This window comes from Elgaria multicarinata, chromosome 1 (genome assembly GCF_023053635.1).
Source record: "Elgaria multicarinata webbii isolate HBS135686 ecotype San Diego chromosome 1, rElgMul1.1.pri, whole genome shotgun sequence".
In the NCBI taxonomy this organism is placed as follows: Eukaryota; Metazoa; Chordata; class Lepidosauria; order Squamata; family Anguidae; genus Elgaria; species Elgaria multicarinata.
The window spans coordinates 37,715,376-37,735,470 of NC_086171.1; the positions used below are offsets into that span (position 1 = coordinate 37,715,376).

The window sequence follows — 20,095 nt, forward strand, 5'->3', positions numbered from 1 at the left end:
GAGTACAAAATTCTCAAAATAAAATATTTGCACTGCAAAGTTAGGGTGTTTTTTGTTGTTGTTTTTGGGTACAAACTAAGGCCCTCACTTTACAATCTAATCTATTTAGGGACTACCATCAGGTCAACAAGTCCCCTTGAAACCAATGTGACGATTTACAAGCACAGAGTCTCATGCTTGCAGATTGGATCTGAGATCAATGTATGAAACTGTTAAGCATTCTTCCCTTTTTCCAGGAGTATGACAGCGACAACATTTTGGCTTATTTTCTTGCCTCTATCCCTGCAATTCCTGTTCCCGCAGTCTTCCCAAATAGGAGTTTTGCTCATAAGTTAGAGGCAAGGAGAGGCTAAAATAGTCAAAGTACAAGTGGCTTCAGTCCAAATTATTCTGGGTTGCCCATTGCACTGGAGTGCCTAATTCTAGTGCACATTGTGGGATTGAAGTAGTCTTCCTCAAGGCAAGTTGTCATCCACACCAAGCGCTCTCTTCTCTTCACCAGTGAAACGATCTCCATCAGACACAAGAACAGATGGGCATTAAGACATCACTCCAAAAACAGGATTGTGACGGCAAATACTAGGACCATATTCCTCGTAATCTTTCTTGGTGTGACATACTTCGAAGAACTCTGGCTGAGAAAAAAATGAAGACAAGAAGCTACATAAGAAAATGTATACAGACCAAGGCGATGACAAAGCCACAGGTATTAGAATTGGTGTAGCACAATCACTTCCACAACACAAAACCGCTTAGAAGGTAGAAAAGAATGTGCGCTAGCAGGAGGCAATTAGGTTGCTCTGGCACAGTTTTTACAACATCTCAGATGGAAACATCAGCAATAATATCCATTGCATTCCCACTGCACAGTGTTGTGTTTACACATAGAAGATCCAGGCCTAAGACACTTTACCAGTTTGTCCCAGACTTATTTTTAAAAAAGCAAGATACAGATATATTTAAGGTGTTACTTGCCACAAGCACTTTGGAGAGGGAATAGAAATCTAAATAAATACAGAAAACCTGAAGAATCCAAAAATGAATGGGCTCCATCCCACCTACAGCACATGCCATGCAGAAAACATATCTGGGGTGCGATCTGCTCAAATTCCCTTCTATAATAAGCATCCCTATGACCTCATAATTCAGCAAAAGGCATTTCTGGAAAAGACTTGCCATTTTTCTCTCTATATGTAATTCGCTCAGCATGGGCATAGGTATTACTGGCGTGGTTGCTCTTTAGCATTGTTGTATTCAACACGTGTGTGGACAAAAAGAGAAAACACACACGCACTCACTGTATGGTCATCCCCAACTTTCATGCACAGACATTTGTTTACCTCTCCCACATCTTCTACTAAGGCAGACAACCAGGAAGAAAGAATAAGGAACAGAAGGGTTTGACCCAGCAAATTCCACACGCAAAATGCATCTGTGCATTTACCCTTCTCTCACCTTCTTGAAGTATAAAAGGTGCAAAATAAGAACAACTCCTGTACTATTATCGTTTACCTGAGGTTGGAGAAGGTGGCAGAAGCAAAGAGACTTGGCTTTATGAGCAATAGTGGCTGGTTGTGTCGACTTCAGAGCCCACAAAGGAGAAGTCATGGCTATCTTTTAACTCATGCGATCAAAGTCTGTGAACCATATTACAAAAATATGTTCTAAATCAAGGCTGATCAAATCATGCTAACCTGAAAACTTTTGCTAGGGGAAAGATGTATGAATGAATAGTTTCAGCTCTGGCCAAGAAATAGAAGGACCCCTGTGAGGTATTGAACTATTTATGTGAGATTAAAGCATGTCTATCAATTGGGGGGGGGGGGGAATACTGAGCTCAAGTTAATCTTCTTGGAGAGATGGTCATAAGAGAATCCTGTCTCTCTGCATGGGACTAGAACAGAAGATGACCTCCAGGTATCTTCCAGTACAGCTATTCTATAACAAAGGGGTGAAGTAAGGAACATACTGTTGATGCAAGCATGGATCCTCCAAACCAGACTGCATAGCGCTGCATGTGATGACTTATCACCTGAACTTCAACAGGTTTGGGCTGTAAAGGAAACACAATCTTCAGTTCAGCATATTATCAGAATGCTGTACAGCCTTGATTCTCCAGGCCTGCTCACTGGTTGGAACAGAAATCGGGCCTCGACCCTACATTTCAAGCAACTGCTATTAGGGAAGGGAAGGGGACGGCTCTGACTACCTAGCTGTGCAGAACTGCTGAGGCTGGTGCAGATTCCCTATCAGTAGAGGTTGGTGGCTCCAATGTCAGCAGGACAGTGAATCCACTTCGGGTTTCATTCACAACCAGTCAGAACTCTAAAGGAGCTTCTCACCTTGAATAGCTCCTTTATTCTGACTGGTTCCGACTGAATCCCGGAGCAGACTGACCGCCCCACTGACAACGGTGTCACCACCCTCCACTGTTCTTTATCTAGCAGCTCTTCACACAGATTACTGTTGACTCTTTGCCCAGCTCCAAAATCGGGGCTTTCCCCCTTTGAGTCTCACAGCCTGCTGCAAGACCTCACATCTTGCTGCAAGGAAAGAGCATAACTGCACATGCCAGATTCGAGCATTCACAAAACACACCCCAAACTCCCTCCATGCCCCACCTTCTGAATCACATCATTGCCACCTGCCATTCCCAGGAAAAGGTAAGGGAGAGCAAAGGCATCCCCGGCTTCTGTCATTTCCACATTTACAACTGTGGAGGTCCCCCCTTCGGCCTAAAAGTTTCACGACTGCAACCTCCAACTACTGAAGAGACACAGTTCAATTTCTTTCTTTCTTTCTTGCATTTTTATACCACCCAATAGCCGAAGCTCTCTGGGCGGTTCACATTTATAAAGCAGCATGTTTCTTAGTCAGAGTGTGCTGCAGTAGCAGAAACTTCAAAAAACCTGTTCTGTAGGCTGGGATTCCTTCGGAAAGTCAGATACAGTGGTCATCTCATCACACACACACACACACCATGTACTGGGGCTATAGAAGTCATTTTTTTCCTTTTGCCACAGCATCTCTGCACCGGACTTTGCCTTGAACAGGTGCTTTTAGTACCCTAGTAAAAATGTCATCCAATTTTCAGGCCTCGTTAATAGCTACATGTGCACTTGCTTTGCTCATTCAGGCATTTAATAGGTAGTGAAACCCGTTTACCTTTATCCGACCACCACTGAGCTCCTCGCTGATTTTCAGGCGAGCGTCTACTACTCTTTTCAAGTCTCTCTGTAGCCGGCGTCCAAAATCCCTGAACATTGTGGATCCTCCTGAAAGAACCACATTCTACAGGGCAAAGAAAGAACAATGTTTGTCCTTTAGGTTATATGACCTGGTTATGAAACTGGGAACATGAAAAAATTAAGTATACTGGGATTTTCTATGGGAAAAGATCCATGGACACAGCCCTTGGAGGAAGACCTGATACAAATGTGGTATTTTGCATGATGTGAATTAGCAGCTAACAATTATGTGTATTGTTGTTGTTTTTAAGTAAACAGCAGGCACAGGAGGCCGATCTGGATTGGGACCATGAAGAAGGAAGGGGCTTTAAGTCTTTGCTCTTAAGAACATAAGAACTGCCATGCTGGATCAGACCAAGGGTCCATCTAGTCCAGCACTCTGATCACACATGCCTAATCTACACCAAGCAGGATATTGCACTATAAAAGCAGTATGAAAGCAGTATATAGAAGGCAGGAGCCACACCAAGCAGGATATAGCACTATGAAAGCGGTATGAAAGCAGTATATGGTATATGTCAATGGGCCCCAACAGTTGTCAGTGCACTTCAATACCGCTATAAAGTGTGGCTCCTGCCTTGTATATACCGCTTTCATAGCGGAATATCCTGCTTGGTGTAGACTAGGCCAGAGTGGCCAACCAGCCATCGGCCAGGGATGAACAAGCAGAACATGGCGCAACAGCACCCTCCCACCCATGTTCCCCAGCAACTGGTGCACACAGGCTTACTGCCTCGAATACTGGAGATCGCACACAACCATCAGGGCTACAGGCCGTAGTCCAAATCTGGATCAATTGGAGATGCACCAGGCACTGAGGGGAGTTTTCCTCCTAATACAAATTATTTTGCAAGCTTCTTTAACGAATCAGTTTGTTCTGAACCAAAATTCATGGTTCATAGGTAAGTTTGATCTAGGAATTGGGGGGACTGAAACTAAGCTCAACAAGAGTCCTCCACCTGGCCATATGGGGGAAGAGGAAAGCGGAGGTGAAAAGCACGAGCCTGAGGCTTTGCTCGCCCTTGCAGAACCTTGTGCACAAAACACTAAATCCTGGCTTAGCATTATGTGTGAGCAGAACACAGCCAGAATCTGCTACTAAGAATTACTATGCAGTATCATGCATTCGATCATATTTATTCCTTAGAGAAGCTGAGCAAGTGACTATCGCTTAAGCCAAGATTATTGCAGTTCATACTTGGCTGAACACTTGGTACAGCCATGTATGGTGCCCCAACAAGGTGTTAGTAGTAGTGCTATTCAAAAAAACTATACGTAAACATAGCCAGTGAGCTGTGGAAAATAATGCAGCTGCAACTTAAGTCCCACACAGCATCTGCAGAAGCTTCTTCCAGAGCAGAAATCCAGCAGTCCTGGAGCCTTTCACAGCTCCATTTCCAAGCACAAGTTAACTATGTTACAGCTGATTTCAGCATTTTGAGCAAACTTGTGAATGCTTCAGCAAATATTGAGATCATGACATCACATTGACACTAGGATCTTCAGGAAGGCACCCAGTCTCCCATAGCAACAACCTTCAAGAAATCCCAAATCTAAGTACCATGAGTCAAACGTTGCAGTATTTTAATTGAGTGCACTAAAAAGTGCAGTATGATAATGAAGCCTCAGAATGGTATCTCCACAGTGCTCCAAACTTGCTGCATTATGGCCCAATGGTGAGTCTGTCTGCACCCAACTCTGCATCATCCCTCGCTCTTCTTCTTGGACTAGCCCATTTTCAATTCAACAACAGACCTGCAACCAACCTGTCTTCATTCCAGTGGCTCGCATATGTAGTCTACAACCTGCTGAGGTTTAAGCTGTGCTGCCTAAGAACATTCGAGACGTTCTCAAGCACCTTATCTTAACTTAATTTTTGTGAACCACTCAGAGAGCTTCGGCTATTGGGCGGTATAAAAATATAATAAATAAAATAAAATAAAATAAATAATCTAGCATGAGTGCAACACTACCCTGAAGCAAGGGCCACAAGGAAAGCTTTTGAAACAGTTCTATTCAGAAGGATGCCAATATTTAATTATTAAGACACTCCAGCCAGGTATGTCACAATGATCACACAGTGCCACCTATCTCTCGTGCTTGTTTTTAGCCACCCCTATAAACAGGCTTAATAGTCTTGAAGGCATTCATCTGTCATCAATCGTCACAGTTTAGGACTTGTATTTTACCCCAAATATATATTTTCTCTAACAGAAAAGACAGGCATGATGCCTAGCAAGTCTTTTAAAGTGATGAAATCTGACACCCTCATCCTAAACAGTTGGGAAATTAAGTGATGTAGATCTCAGTGAGAAATTCCAATGAGCAGGCTCAGGACTGCAGTTAACATACTTTTATCCCAACTTTCCAACCATAAGGACCCTCAATGCACCAATCAATGTTCACAAGGAAGTATAAATATGCTCTTGAGTTAGAGAATATTAGCTCATAAGATCACGCCTGAGTACCTTAAACAAAGCCGGAACTAAGATAAAGCCTCTCCTGTTAAACTTTCAAGTTCTTGAAATCGTAAACATTTCTTTTTTGCTTAAGAACAATTATTTTCATTTAGGGAATGAATAATTTTGATATGTATATTTTGGCATGTTTATTAGATGGATGCTTATATATGTATGCATATGAATGTTAAATGGATTCAAACATTTTCACTTTATTAATTCCTGGTGGTACAAAACCAAAACTGAACCCACCTTAAACTATTTTTGGTGTAATAGTGTATTCATTTGTTATAGATAATTAATGGCAAGCCTAAGGCTTCCTAAACACTGGAGCTGTAAATTGTTACCATTCAGAAAAGCCAAAATTGATAACATGACTGTCCCAGGCGGCTCTCATAACAAGGAATATAAGTACTGTATATGTTTAATCAAATCAATCACCAGACTTAATACTTCACCATTAACAGAGCAATCCTCTGGTTCATCAAATGGTGTCTGAAGGAGGAAATCCATAGGATATGATGGACTTCCTCCCTCCGAGGCTGTAGACAGAGCTACGACCTCAAGGTCGCAGGGGGGAATCCCAAGTGGGGATGTTCCCACCTGACCCCTCTGACCACTATTGCAACCTTCGGAGATTGCCACAGTGACAAAGAGGACTGAGGAAACAGGCCATAACAGCAGGCAAGGAGAGGACAGATCAGTTATATCCACAAGCCTCTCAGCCTTCAAGGTAAGCAAGCTAGACAGGCTAAAAGACCCATCTAGCTAAAAACAGAGTGAACGGGAAACGAAAATGCCTCTGACGTTCCTACACCACTGCCTGGTGCAGACAGAAAAGGGAGCATTAATTCCATAGCATTGCTTTTTTAAAAATAATTTAAATACATCTTATTGATTTCCATTTATACCTATGATATTCATCCTTCCCTATTTTGTTGCTTTTTCATCTTGCTGCAGTTGATCCTCCGGTAAGATTCCATTTGCTTCTGTATAAATTCATGACTAGCCAGCAACAGCAATTCCCCCCACCCCAAAAATACTATTTAAATGGTACTTTAAAAAAGAAGATGAAAAAGTGAGACAGTGACAAAAATTTGGGTGGCAAGAACCCCTTAAGGTTGTGGGGATGTGGTCCACACTGAGACACAGAACTCAAATTATCGCCTTTGATTGCTTCCTCACGTAGCTAGAAGAGCACAATTTGTCAGCTCAACATAAGCCAACACTGACCGCTGTTCAGAAAGCAGCATAACAGGAAGAAAAAAATATGGAGCACTCCAGGAAAGACCTAAGTAATTTAATCCCAGTTGGAAGAGATTTAAGAAAGAAGAACCAAAGGAAAGACTGAAATTAATAAAAGCAGAGTCTACTAGGCTTCCTGCTAGGGAGAGTGCAGTGGGACTCCCAAATACAGCATTTAGCATTTAAATGACTAACATACCCTAGAAATACTTAAAATACAAAACAGGAAGACACCAGCAGGGAAGGAGCAGCAGTCTTTGTTATTACCAAACTGCTAACAATCAGTTTCTTCACAGAGAGTTCACATGACAACGAGACTCTCATATTCCTTCTGTTCTTTTCCCTCAGGGCTGCTTCCCATCTTATTTTTCCTTATTTCAGTTCTTAAGATGAAGATAGGAAAGTGGCCACAGAGCACCCAGAGATGGGGAAATTATAATATATGAACAGCCAGACAAGTTTAAGGGCCACTTCTTCACACAATGCAAAATTCACTTACAAAATTCACTACCACAACATAGCCACTACCACAAGTGATTTGCAAACCAGTCCAAAAAATATCCAATTTATACTTTACTCTGCCCTTCAGATATTTTTCATCTATCTCCCTATATGTCTTAAGGGAAAGCAATCTGTGAAACATCCCTCAAAGTTCAATTCTTTCCCCCTTTGCACCACTGACTACATTTGGAGGATCATATCTCAGTTTAAGAACTTGTGGTATGTATGCGCATTTTGCCCACGCATGCAGCCCTCTCACTTGGGTCAAAGAGTTATTTGAGTAATGAAGAGGTGTGACTGTATTATTCAAGGCCAAAAGTGTATTTAAAGTTCTGGCTTTTTAATTAACCAACAAAAAATACTGTATAAGGTATACACATCCAAAAGCCTGATATAGAGATGCCCAGAATAATTTATATACTTGGGTTTCATTAGAAAATTTCAAGAAAAGAGTTGACCTCTCAAAGGTATGATTCAGAATTGATCTTAACTAGCTTGAAAGGTATATTTTTAAACCTTTTGAGGGAGATGCTTTACTTTCTTTTAGGAATGCTTAGTAACAAATGAGAAAACTATGAGCTTTAATTTTACGAGACAGTAGATGTTAGCTATAAGATAATCCCTTACTCGCGCTTGTAAGTACAAAACCAAAGATTGAACTCATCTAAAACAAACTTTGATGTGTGATTTGTTTAAAAAGCATTAGTTATTAATAAATGGTTAACTGGCAGCCAAAGGCTTCCCTAACAGGAACTACAGATTGACAACACTCAACAAAGTCACAAAGTCCTAACACATATTCTCACTAACTATATAGATCCAGTGCTGTTATTCTGCTTCCACCATTGACACAGCTTTAGCCTAAGCAAACCTCCAGCATGACACCAATAGCGTATGATGGAACGACAGGTTTCCCCAGAAAATCCATTGCTCCAGCATAGTTGTTGCGCTAGAGGTCACTTATGCTAACGCTATATCAATGGCATAAGCAGAGTAGCAGCACTGGATATCACCCTATATGATTAGAGAAACTGTTGGTGGTACCCCTACCCAATTACAGAGCAGTCTTTCAGAACAGATGTAGGAGTTCAGAGGAGACAGTATTAATGCAGGCCCATGTTTCTCAGTAGACAATTTGTTAAATTTCTCCAATCAAGCCACTATGCTTCAGTGCCTCCCCATTCTATGCTCCTGCACCTAACTGTGCTGTCCATGGCTGCCCAATCGTCACCCAGATCCAGTAAGCAAGTATCCCAAGGAACCATGGCAGCCTGTACTGGTTCCAGTAACCATTTTGAGAAACATCAAGCTGGAGACAGGAAGGTCCACTGCAAAAATTTAGCTGAGTAACACTGTGTAGAACACAGCTAAGTCCTTAAAGTACTGAATATCCAATTTCTACATATGATTAATATAGTTAACAAGTCAGTTTGAAATGGGCAAGTCAAATCAATGCTTCCTTAAGCAGTTTATCGTTTTCTCACTGGCATCCATGTCAATGGAGAAGCCAAATGCTTCTGTAAAGTTTTTGTGTTGTTATTATTATATTTATATCCCGCCTTTTTCCCAGTACTGGGACTCCACCCATATCTCCTTCCACCAGTAGGTATGGGTGGTTTTATTCTAAAGAGCATTCAAATTTGTGAATAATAAGGCAAGATGTAAAATAAGCCAGGCATTTCCCCCCCACACCGATGCAAGACCTGCTGCATTGAAGCTTGCTGGGGCATGAGCAAAGTCATCCCCTTGCCCTTTAGACACCAGTGATACTCAGAAATATTCACACTGATGGAATAAAACAGAAATCAAGGGAGTTCCATCAGCATGAATGCTTTCAAAATCTCAATCTAGTCACCGTCTTCTCAAAATGAATAGCTTAAGAAGCCAGTATAGCAGAAGTGTGGGGGTTCAGTTTTCAATCCCCCAATCCCCCCAAACCACCTTAAAACTATACCTTATATAAAGGCCGACGAACATCAATGGGGCAGTTCTGTATAACTTCATCAACCACATCCGAAATGGACTCCATGAAGTCTGGGTTGGCAAACTAAAAAATAATAATATATTTATTTCTTATTTCTTTTATTTATTTATTTATTTATTACATTTTTATACCGCCCAATAGCCGAAGCTCTCTGGGCATTTCACAAAAATTAAAACCATAATAAAACAACCAACAGTCTAAAACCACAAATACAAAATACAGTATAAAAAGCACAACCAGGATAAAACCACGCAGCAAAAATTGATAGAAGATTAAAATACAGAATTAGAACAGTAAAATTTAAATTTAAGTTAAAGTTAAGTGTTAAAATACCCGAAAGCGTTCTTACCCGCCTCTCCCTTTGGATCGAGGCAGGGAACAACATTAGTACAACAAGACAATATAAATCAAATACATAAAATTAATTAAAAGAGCATATAAACCCAGTACAAAATAAAGATCAACACATCTTTAAAAATTCTTAGGTTTCCAATTCATCTGGGTAGTCCTGCTGGAAAAGGCTAGTCTTTAAAGCTGTCTTAAATTCAGACAGAGAGTTAAGTTGACGAATCTCCTCTGGCAGGCCGCTCCACAGTCTGAGGGCAGCAGAACAAAAAGTCCTCTGGGTAAAAGTTGTCAACCTAGTTGTGGCTGACTGAAGTAAACCCTTCCCAGAGGACCTGAGTATGGGAGAGATATTATCTAAATACATATGTGGGCAGAGACAACATGATTGGCTAAATTATACAAACAAATAGATATAGCAGAAGTGAAAAGACTAGAGAAGCCTCATTTATAAACACTGCCCGTGTAGGCACATGAGACTGGTGGTAGGGCATGGGTGCATGCAGATATGTGGGCTGGCAAAAAAAAATGTGAACAGGCTACCAGGGAAGGAAACCACCTTCTTCGCATGCTGCCTAGAAATTCTCTGGGTTGCTGGAAGAGAGCTTTCTGGCTCCCTTGTCCCTCCTAAGCTAATAAAATATTGTACAGGCTAGAAACTTTTGGGGTTTGGTTTTCAAGAAGGGGTTAAAGAGACAAAATCCAGAGGAGTGTGTTAGCCTATTGTACCAAGACACAGTTAAGGGTCCTGTGGCATTTTGAAGACTAACAAGGTGCCTCAGTAAGAGCTTTTGTAGCCAAGAGCCTATTTCATCAGAACCATCAGATCTACCCACTTGACTCTGCAATTGCAGCTTTTTGCATCTTAAGCCACTCCTGCATAGCCACAATAGCCATAGGCGTGTGCAAGGGGTGTGCTGGATGTGCCCAGGCACACCCTAATGTCTCAAACAGTAAGTGCCAAATTGAGGGGGCCATTAAGTAGGGATCCAGAGGGAATGGTCCTCCAGCTTCCCTCCGACTGCTACACTGCCGCCGTTCTGACAGTGCGCCGTTGCTCCGGCAGCAGGAGCAAGAAGGAATCACTCTACTCTGGGAGCCTCTCTGCCAGGAGCCATGCTTCAAAGAGGCCAGGAAGAGGGCCCCCGAAGGCTAATATTGCCACAAAGCCCCACCAATACTGGGGGAGCATCTCTTCATTCCACCCACCCGCCCTCACCTGCAAGCCAAAGGCAGAGTAGGGCAGAGTGTTTAATAAATAAATGAATGAAAACGGTTTTTATGATTGAGTAATTAATAAATGTTCGCCTTTTTTAAAAAATAATATTCCCTGGATTCACACCCTAATGAAATGTGCTGCGCACGCCTATGACAATAGCCATTAACACTGTTGGCCTACCAACAGTTTCGCCCTATAGATAATCGGAGGTTGTTAACTAACTGCTGTCAAGAATTATCATCAGTTCAAGCACCACAGAATGAACCTGCAGCAATTGTAACTGAAGCAATAAGAGGAAGTGCATTTTGTAATACATCTTGCTATTATTTGGCCACAAGGTGGTACTGTGGCACCAGAAGTTCTATTGCATCTCTTCCTATTATTACTACTAGTAGTAGTAGTATTGCAGCAGCCTTACCTCTGGATGAAAGAAGATTTCTGGCCCAAGAAATCTTTCATAGCCAACATCTATAATAAATTTATTTTTGTTGATTGCATTGATGCCTGTATATTGCTTTATCCATTTGCGTGGATCTATATCATATTTGGCAAATTCTTTTGCTATGTCAGGACAAATGTAACAGTACTTTTCCTGTTAAGAAATACAATGAAGAAGAAATACATTTATTTTATTGGCTTAAAAGGATATGATTAAAAGGGTAGTCTGCCAATGGCTGGTTCTGAAATGAAGCTGGAGAAGTCCAAACCAAGTTTAAATAAAATAGGGTGACCCTATGAAAAGGAGGACAGGGCTCCTGTATCTTTAACAGTTGCATAGAAAAGGGAATTTCAGCAGGTGTCATTTGTATATATGGGGAACCTGGTGAAATTTCCTTCATCACACCAGTTAAAGCTGCAGGTGCCCTGCAGGTGATCTTTTAAATCTGATCACTCTAGTATAGCTACTGCATCTTTAACTGTTGTGATGAAGAGAGAATTTTACCAGGTTCTTCATATATACAAATGTTACCTGCTGAAATTCCCTTTTCTATGCAACTGTTAAAGATACAGGAGCCCTGTCCTCCTTTTCATATGGTCACCCTAAATAAAAGGTATTGCTTTTTCTGTGCAAGTGGTAGTAAGTCCACTTGAAGGAAATAGGTGTTATTCCAAGTAAGTATGAACAGGATTGTGGCCCCAGATTTGCAACTGAGAAAAGAGAGGCAACTGGATCCAAAGCAGCTAGAAACAAACATCTTTCATTCTAGCTCATAGAAAAGAGTTGGAAGGGGCCTATAAGGCCATCGAGTCCAACTCCCTGCTCAATGCAGGAACCCACCTTAAAGTCAACTACTTCTGAGAAAAGCGCAGTTCGAACATGTTAAGAAGTACTGAATGGTAAGAGGAGAAAAGCAACTCCATCCAACACAGCAATATGGGAAACTCCAGGGTCAAAAGCTGCCATCTAATCCAGTTCAGGGGTTCAAACCCTCAGTTCAAGGGAAGCGTAGAACTGAGGTTTTCCATCATTGAGTGCATCTGCAGCATATCTTGTTCATATAGTATATACTTCCTCCCTGATACCAATCACACCAGCCTTGGGTACATGCTCCTATGGGCACTTATGGCCAGCAGCAATTCCCATGACTGTGGCAGCTAGAGAAAATACACACAAGCACCCATGGATCCATGAATTGCTTCTAGCCATATCTGTCATTGCCACATGCTCTTCACGCCCATGTGATTGGAAACCAAAGGACAGTTGGGACTTGTGCCACTGACACTGACGTATCTTTAATATGCCTGGCAAGCAAGACAAAGCTAGCTGGCGGGCTTGCCACACTCACCAAAATCCCTTTTTATTATAAAGGGCAAAAGGACTAGAACGCTGAAGACATCTCATTGAAATAGAATATACAGAGCCATTGCACTTCAGGAAGATACAGGGGTGGCCAAAATTGTGGACACTTTGAAATTTTCATGGTTTGCAACTTTGCATGCTTATAGAAAACGTTCTGTTTCACAAAATTCAAATGTTTATATATCAACTGAAAGAGAATTTAATGCTGAATTCAATACAAAAATAGAATGCAAATGTCTGCAGTACAAAAAAAGTTATGCTTACTTTAGTCTAAAAACAAACAGGTGTGTTTGAGTGAAGAAGCGGATTGGAATTGCAAACCCTACTTGCCAATCACAGTCCTTGCTCTGGGGACCAATCACATGGCAGAAGCTGCAATACATCATGTTTCAAGTTGGGGAAAGTCAGTTTTGCTGTTTGTTCTGTAACTGAAGTGCAATTGGAGATTGTGTGAATATTTGAAGTATTTCTCACATTTAATGTGTACGTACATACATCATAAATAGAGAATTGACATCAAAGAAAAGATTTGATTGGACACCCAGGAAAAGAAGCAGGATTGTTGTATTATGTGAATCAGGTCTTTCAATTGATATATAAACATTTGAATTTCGTGAAACAGAACATTTTCTATAAGCATGCAAAGTTGCAAAACATGAAAATTTCAAAAAGTGTCCACAATTTTAGCCACCATAGTATGTTTGTCAAAAATGACAGCCAATGTGGTGTAGTGGCTAGAGTGTCAGACTGAAAGTCGGGAGATCCGGGTTCTAGTCCCCACATGGCCATGGAAACCCACTGGGTGACTTTGGGCCAGTCACAGACTCTCAGCCCAACCTACCTCACAGGGTTGTTGTTGTGAGGGGGGGAAATGGAGAAGAGGAGGATTATGTATGCTGCCTTCAGTTCCTTGGAGGAAAAAGGCAGGATATAAATGCAATAAATAAAAATAATAAAATAATAAAAATGCTTTGCACTTTTGAATTCAGAGAGCTTTGTCTATTGGGCAGTATAGAAATATAATAAATAAATAAAAATCTCCCCTAGCAGCAGTTTGGGTTCCATCTCCTGCCTTTCTCAGGCAAAGTCAAAAATGGCTTAGTTGCATATTTCTTCTATCAACCATATTCCTAATGGGACAAAAAAGAACACAAGATTCTATACAAGGTGACAGGAGGTGATCCTGTCTATTCTCTTCCCCTAATCCCAACTGTCTAACAGAAAGGAAAAACTTCCTGACTCTTAGAGCAGTACGACAATGGAACCAGTTACCTAGGGAGGTTGTGGGCTCTCCCACACTAGAGGCATTCAAGAGGCAGCTGGACAACCATCTGTCAGTGATGCTTTAGCGTGGATTCCTGCATTGAGCAGGGGGTTGGACTCGATGGCCTTGTAGGCCCCTTCCAACTCTGCTATTCTATGATTCTATTAAAGGATGGCGCAGTTGCGCTGCATCAGGGGCAAGCAACCTTTGCCCCGTGAGCCTAATTCGGCCCACTGAAGGTTAGGCACCCTCTGTGAGTCCCTCTCCCTCCCCAGGCCTTGTCACCTGGCCTGAAAGTTTGCAGGGAAGACAGGAGAAAAGAATTATCTCCCGTTATCAGAGATAACAAGAGGAATCCCTCCCAAACTCCAATGGTTCCTGCAAGCCTTGGACAAGTCCCTTCCACCATGCTCATGCCCGAATTGAGATACAAGCAGCACAGGAAGGAGGCGCTGAACTTGGCTGGCATGCAGGAGTTGACTCCTGGAAAGGCTGGCCAAGTCCCATTCTCCATGCATAGTGAGACATGGAGAGGAAAAATGCTAGCTGTGTCCAGATGATGTCACCGGAGGGGAAGGGGCTTTTGGGGAGGGCCATGCCCTCCTGGTATTATCCAGCCCACTGGCTTGGTCCAAGAGGGGGGGGGCAATCCAGCCCCTGGACCAAAAGAGGTTGCCTGCCCCTGTGCTAGAGCAATGGCAGCCACTAGTAATAAAATATTTCATAGATGCGGGGAAATGCTGAACTAAACCAGCCAAGTATAGTTACTACAAAGTTCTTATAGGCCTGGTTCAGACAACACGCTAAACCATGCTGCTAAACCACAAAATGGTTAAGGGAATTCCCTTAACCATTTTGTGGTTAAGCAGCTTGGTTTAGCGTGTTGTCTGAACCAGGCCATAGTTAAATACTTTCCAGAGGAGTAGCTTTGTTAGTCTCTTGCAGCAAAAACAACAAAGTCTCTTGTGGCACTGTAAAGGCTACCGAATTGTTATCATACATTTATAGCTGCCTTCGGTTTACAAGTTCAAGGGTTAAGTGTAGCACACATATAGACTGTTTTAGTCGTTCAGCTATTTTAATAAATTAGCATGACCTTCCATGGGTTACAACAACCCACCTCACCAGATGCTACGAAGTGGAACAAGTGCTACAAGCATCTGATGAAGTGGGAGGTAACCCACCAAAGCTCATGCTAATTTATTAAAATATCTGAACAACTACAGCTATAATATTATGCATGTTTAGGCAGAAAACATCCTATCACTTCCAGCATTCCCTAGCCATCATAGCTACCTGGGGAATGCAGGGAGTTTTAGGACTTTTTTCTGGGTAAACATGCATAGGATTGTGCCCTAGATCAGTTAGTCTATATGAGTGCTAGACTTAACCCTTGAATTCATAATAAATTTGTTAACCATCAAGATGCCACAAGACTCTTTGTTGTTTATATTAAAATGATTCATTGACAATCTCTTAGATATTTCTGGGGAATCTGTTTAGTTTCACAAAAGTGTTTACCTTTATGGCCTTAGCTGTCTCCAATGACTGTTCAGGCGGAATTCCCATTTCCCTCTCCCTTAGGAGATGTTGAATGAAATATGTAATATCTCTACCTGCAATGGGAATATGTTTGATGCAACTTCCAATTACATAACCTTCTGCCTACAGGAGGGAAAAATACTTAGTAAGAAAGTTCATGAACAGCAACAAATACAAGATTTACTGTTACTTAGCAATTTTAATTCAAAGAAACCACATTGACAGCTTTTATTAGTATTATAGATTGATTTAATACATTTATTAATCACCCCTCTGCCTAATAGGCATATGAGGTGATACAGAAATCAAACAATGCCATAATAAAGCTAAAACCATAAGATCACAGGAGTAAAAAAATATTTCAGTACCATAAAATTAATATCAAAAACAAATAGTGACATTAAAATTAAAGAGAAAGATTAAACACCATAAAATCTCGATGTAACAAAACCATCGTCTGTTTGAATCATATTAAAGAGGGTGGAATTCTAACCTCCCCAGAGCTTACAAAACTACATATGTCTACTCAGATGTAAATCCTATTTAGTTCAATATGGTTTACTCCTAAGTGTGTACAGAACTGCAGCCACAAACTTATTATTATTTGTTAAACACCTATAACATCTCTATATTTTATGAGAAAGCCTGTTCATACAACCATATTTTTATTTATTTATTGCAGGTAGCAATGTTCCCTCTTCTGAACTGGACTGCATTGAAGCCATGGCATATTAGTCTCTGAAATACCACTTTGTGACCAGAAACCTCAATATGGCATTGCTGTCACCAAAGAAAATTGGGCAAGCATCAACAGGAATGAAAAAACATGGCTTGTGTAGGGTGACCATATGTAAAGGAGGACAGGGCTCCTGTATCTTTAACAGTTGTACAGTAAAGGGAATTTCAGCAGGTGTCATTTGTATGCATGCAGCACCTGGTGAAATTCAAGAGGCAGCTGGACAACTATCTGTCAGAGATGCTTTAGGGTGGATTCCTGCATTGAGTAGGGGGTTGGACTTGATGGCCTTGTAGGTCCCTTCCAACTCTGCTATTCTATGAAATTCCCTCTTCATCACAACAATTAAAGCTATAGGTGCTGCATGCATACAAATGACACCTACTGAAATTCCCTTTTCTATACAACTGTTAAATATACAGGAGCCCTGACCTGCTTTTCATATAGTCACTCTAGGCTTGTGCTCATGAAAAATTATCAAGACAATCCATTTGTCAAATGTGCAGTGTAATTCAGGCTAAAAAGTGGGTGTGGGAGAAAGATGCAAGCAGTAGGGTTGTATGAATCCAATTTGACTTTCATTCTGTAAAGGGAATTCTAGGTTCTTCTTCAGAGTCCCAAACGAATTAAACTGGCAACAGAAACATAGTTTTAAAGCATGCCTTAAGGGAGAAGAGCTATTTTAATCAACCTGGGCTTGAATCCAAAAAGCTACTTTCGAGTACCCAAGGGTTTGCATATGCCCAGTGGGATTTTTGCCCTTTTCTTTCACCAGCAGGCCCCTTTCCTGTACTGGATCACAAATTACTGCAATGCACTCCACGTAGGGCTGACTTTGACAAGCATTTGGAAATTACAGCAGAATGCAAAATGCAGCAGCTAGAACAAACTCTGGACCCCACTTTGTGGAGCATATTACTACAGCTTCGAACTATCTCCACCAGCTTCCAGTTCATTTCTGGTTGAAATTGAAAGTGCTTATTATAATATATGAAGTCTTAAATGGTTTGGGACTAAGATGTTTGAAGGATCATGTCCTCCTACATGACTCTATCTGCTCACTGTGTTCAACATCTGCTACCTCCAGTATCAGAGGTAGTAAGCTTATATACCAGCTGCTGGGGAACAAGGGTGGGAGGGTGCTGTTGCACCGCGTCCTCTTGTGGGTCCCTAGTTGACAACTGGTTGGCCACTGTTATTATTATTATTATTATTATTATTATTATTATTATTATTATTATTAATTTATTTATTTATTTATTTATTTATTTATTTATTTATTTATATAGTGCTAGACTAGAAGTACCCTTGGTCTGATCCAGCATGGCTCTTCTTATGTCCTTATATTCTTAACCCTGGCCTATTTTCCACCAGCTTTGGAGGTGCTGTTGGTGGGGACACAAAATTGGAACTTCTCAGTTGTGGCACCCAGACAAAGGAATTCCCTTCCCAGAGAGGGTGGGTTGTTAAGACATCTGTTATGATGTTTACAGACATTGTTAAGGCAATTTTATTTCTCTAGTAATTTAAATTGGGAGACTCCTGGTTCAAGAAACAGGAATTAAAATTATCAGTGAATGCATAGATCTAAAAATCTATAAAATCTATAAAAAAAAATCTATGGGGGAAGAAGAAAGAACAAGGGGACAGGAGCAGGCAGAAGAAACATCGGGGCCTGCTCCTGTTAGACTCTTCCCCCACCCCCACAGGGCAAACTGTCATTTTGGCCCTGTGGGGAAGAAGAAAGAGCAAGGGGACAGGAGCAGGCAGAAGAAACATCGGGGCCTGCTCCTGTTGGACTCTTCCCCCACCCCCACAGGGCAAACTGTCATCTTGGCCCTGTGGGGAAGAAGAAAGAGCAAGGGGACAGGAGCAGGCAGAAGAAACATCATGGCCTGCTCCTGTTGGACTCTCTCTCTCTCTCTCTCCTCCCCCCTCCTGAACTCCTGTTCCTTGTGTGTCATGTCTTTATTAGACTGTAAGCCTGAGGGCAGGGACTGTCTTTTTTGCTAAGTGTAAGCCGCTCTGAGAGCCTTTTTTGGCTGAGGAGCGGGGTATAAATATGATAAATAAATAAATAAATAAATAAATAAATAAATAAATAAATAAATCTAAGATATAGGGCTCCTCTAAATGAGAGATTTATTGCATGCTTGTGATTGGCCATTCACAAACGTTTGTGGATCTTTTACATGACATCGTGAATGACCAGGACGTTTCCCGCGGCATCCGTTGGAACAACTTTTAAAGTGGTAACAACTGAACAAAGCAGGATCTAGATGGCGCTGTCTCAATGGAAGTGAACAGAGCATGCTTAGAGGGGAAGTATTTAATTCAAACCACGGAGTTGCCCCTCTCTGTCCATCTAATGGAACCCATAACAATCGCGCAGGAAGTACAAATGTTGTGGGTAAGCAATGTCATTTCCCCTTAATGTGAAGACACCCATAGATGCTTAGATTCTAGACAACTGAGTTCTTTTTCAAGATATGTGATCTTAGTTTTTAAAGGTCAAACAAGATCTTCATATTTGTTTGCATAATGAACTGGAAAATATTATGGTCTTGTTTGATGTACGTTCCTTCCATTTTGATACTGAATGTTAAACATATTCATTTAATAAATGTCTTCACTTCTTCACTCCAAACACTGAATACATATGATGCTGAGCATATTAAGTACATACCACTGGAATTACATGGGTCACACCATCACCACTATCAATGACTGTTCCAGTTAAGGTACGATCCCCAACTTGCCGTGAAGTCCAAGAAGCAGCTAAGGCTAACACCGCCTGAGCAGGATCAAAGAATACAACGACAACATTATAATATCTATAACCATCACCGAAATTCCCAGCCAAAGTAAGAATCAGCAGGATTCCTAGCTGTTCTAAGACTCTGTTCAGACAACATGCTAAACCACGTTGATTAAGCATTTTGAGCTAAACATTATGGCTTAGCGTGTCGTATGAACCATAACTTAGCATGTCATGTGAACCATTCCTAATCATGGTGGCTATGTAACTACAGTTTAAATATGCTCTCTAACCATTCACTGCAAAACAGTTAGCAGCCTAACCATTGCGTGTTGTCTGAACAGGCCCAATGAGTCTAACTGTGAAGCAAGAAGCCCCAGTTCAAATCCAGCCTCAACTATCAGGTAGCCTTAGGGCCAAATTAGACATTCACTGTGCGAATTTTTGTTATGTAAATGTCAGACAAGGAGAAGCCTGAGCAGCCAAAACTGCTACCTGCATTTCAAGAGAAACTTCTTTGGCCCAATGGAGGCTTCTCTTGAAATGCAAAAGGCAACTTTGGAGAGACAAACTTTCTCTAGACAGTGGCAGGCAGACAAAGAGTTAACTTCCCCTTTCCATCCCCCTGGAACCAAGGCTGCTATTAACATAACAAAAAAATGTGCACATCAATTGTATTCACACAATTAACATCACATTGGCTCAGTTCAGACAACACATTTCTCAACAGTGGTTTTAGAACTCCACAGTGGAGTTTTTTTAGGAAACACTCCACAGTGAATATCCACACTGTGCAGAGGAGAGTTCCTGCAAAACCATTGTGTTGCGTGTTGTGTGGAGGGCTCCGTGGAGTTTCCCATTGCATTGAGTTGACTTTTCCCAGTGGCTACAGAGTTCCCTGGCAAGAGCGGCGAAAGGAGCAAGTGCCACTCTAGGAGAGCCGCCGGGATTATTTTTTAGCAGCAGTTGCTGATGTGATACCATCAGGAGGAC

General features: G+C 41.4%; 1 protein-coding gene across 1 annotated transcript in view; it reads right to left on the reverse strand.

Moving 5' to 3' along the window:
- Positions 1 to 226: 226 nt before the first annotated feature.
- Positions 227 to 20,095, reverse strand: part of ACTR3B (actin related protein 3B) — a 35,954-nt gene continuing 16,085 nt past the window's right edge. Inside the window, exons 6-12 of the mRNA XM_063146863.1 lie at positions 19,031 to 19,138; positions 15,588 to 15,731; positions 11,420 to 11,593; positions 9,408 to 9,500; positions 3,166 to 3,291; positions 1,970 to 2,053; positions 227 to 635 (exon numbers count right to left, since the gene is read on the reverse strand). Of these exons, the coding sequence (XP_063002933.1) occupies positions 540 to 635; positions 1,970 to 2,053; positions 3,166 to 3,291; positions 9,408 to 9,500; positions 11,420 to 11,593; positions 15,588 to 15,731; positions 19,031 to 19,138 (825 nt within the window). The 3' untranslated portion in view covers positions 227 to 539. The remainder of the gene's footprint in view (positions 636 to 1,969; positions 2,054 to 3,165; positions 3,292 to 9,407; positions 9,501 to 11,419; positions 11,594 to 15,587; positions 15,732 to 19,030; positions 19,139 to 20,095) is intronic.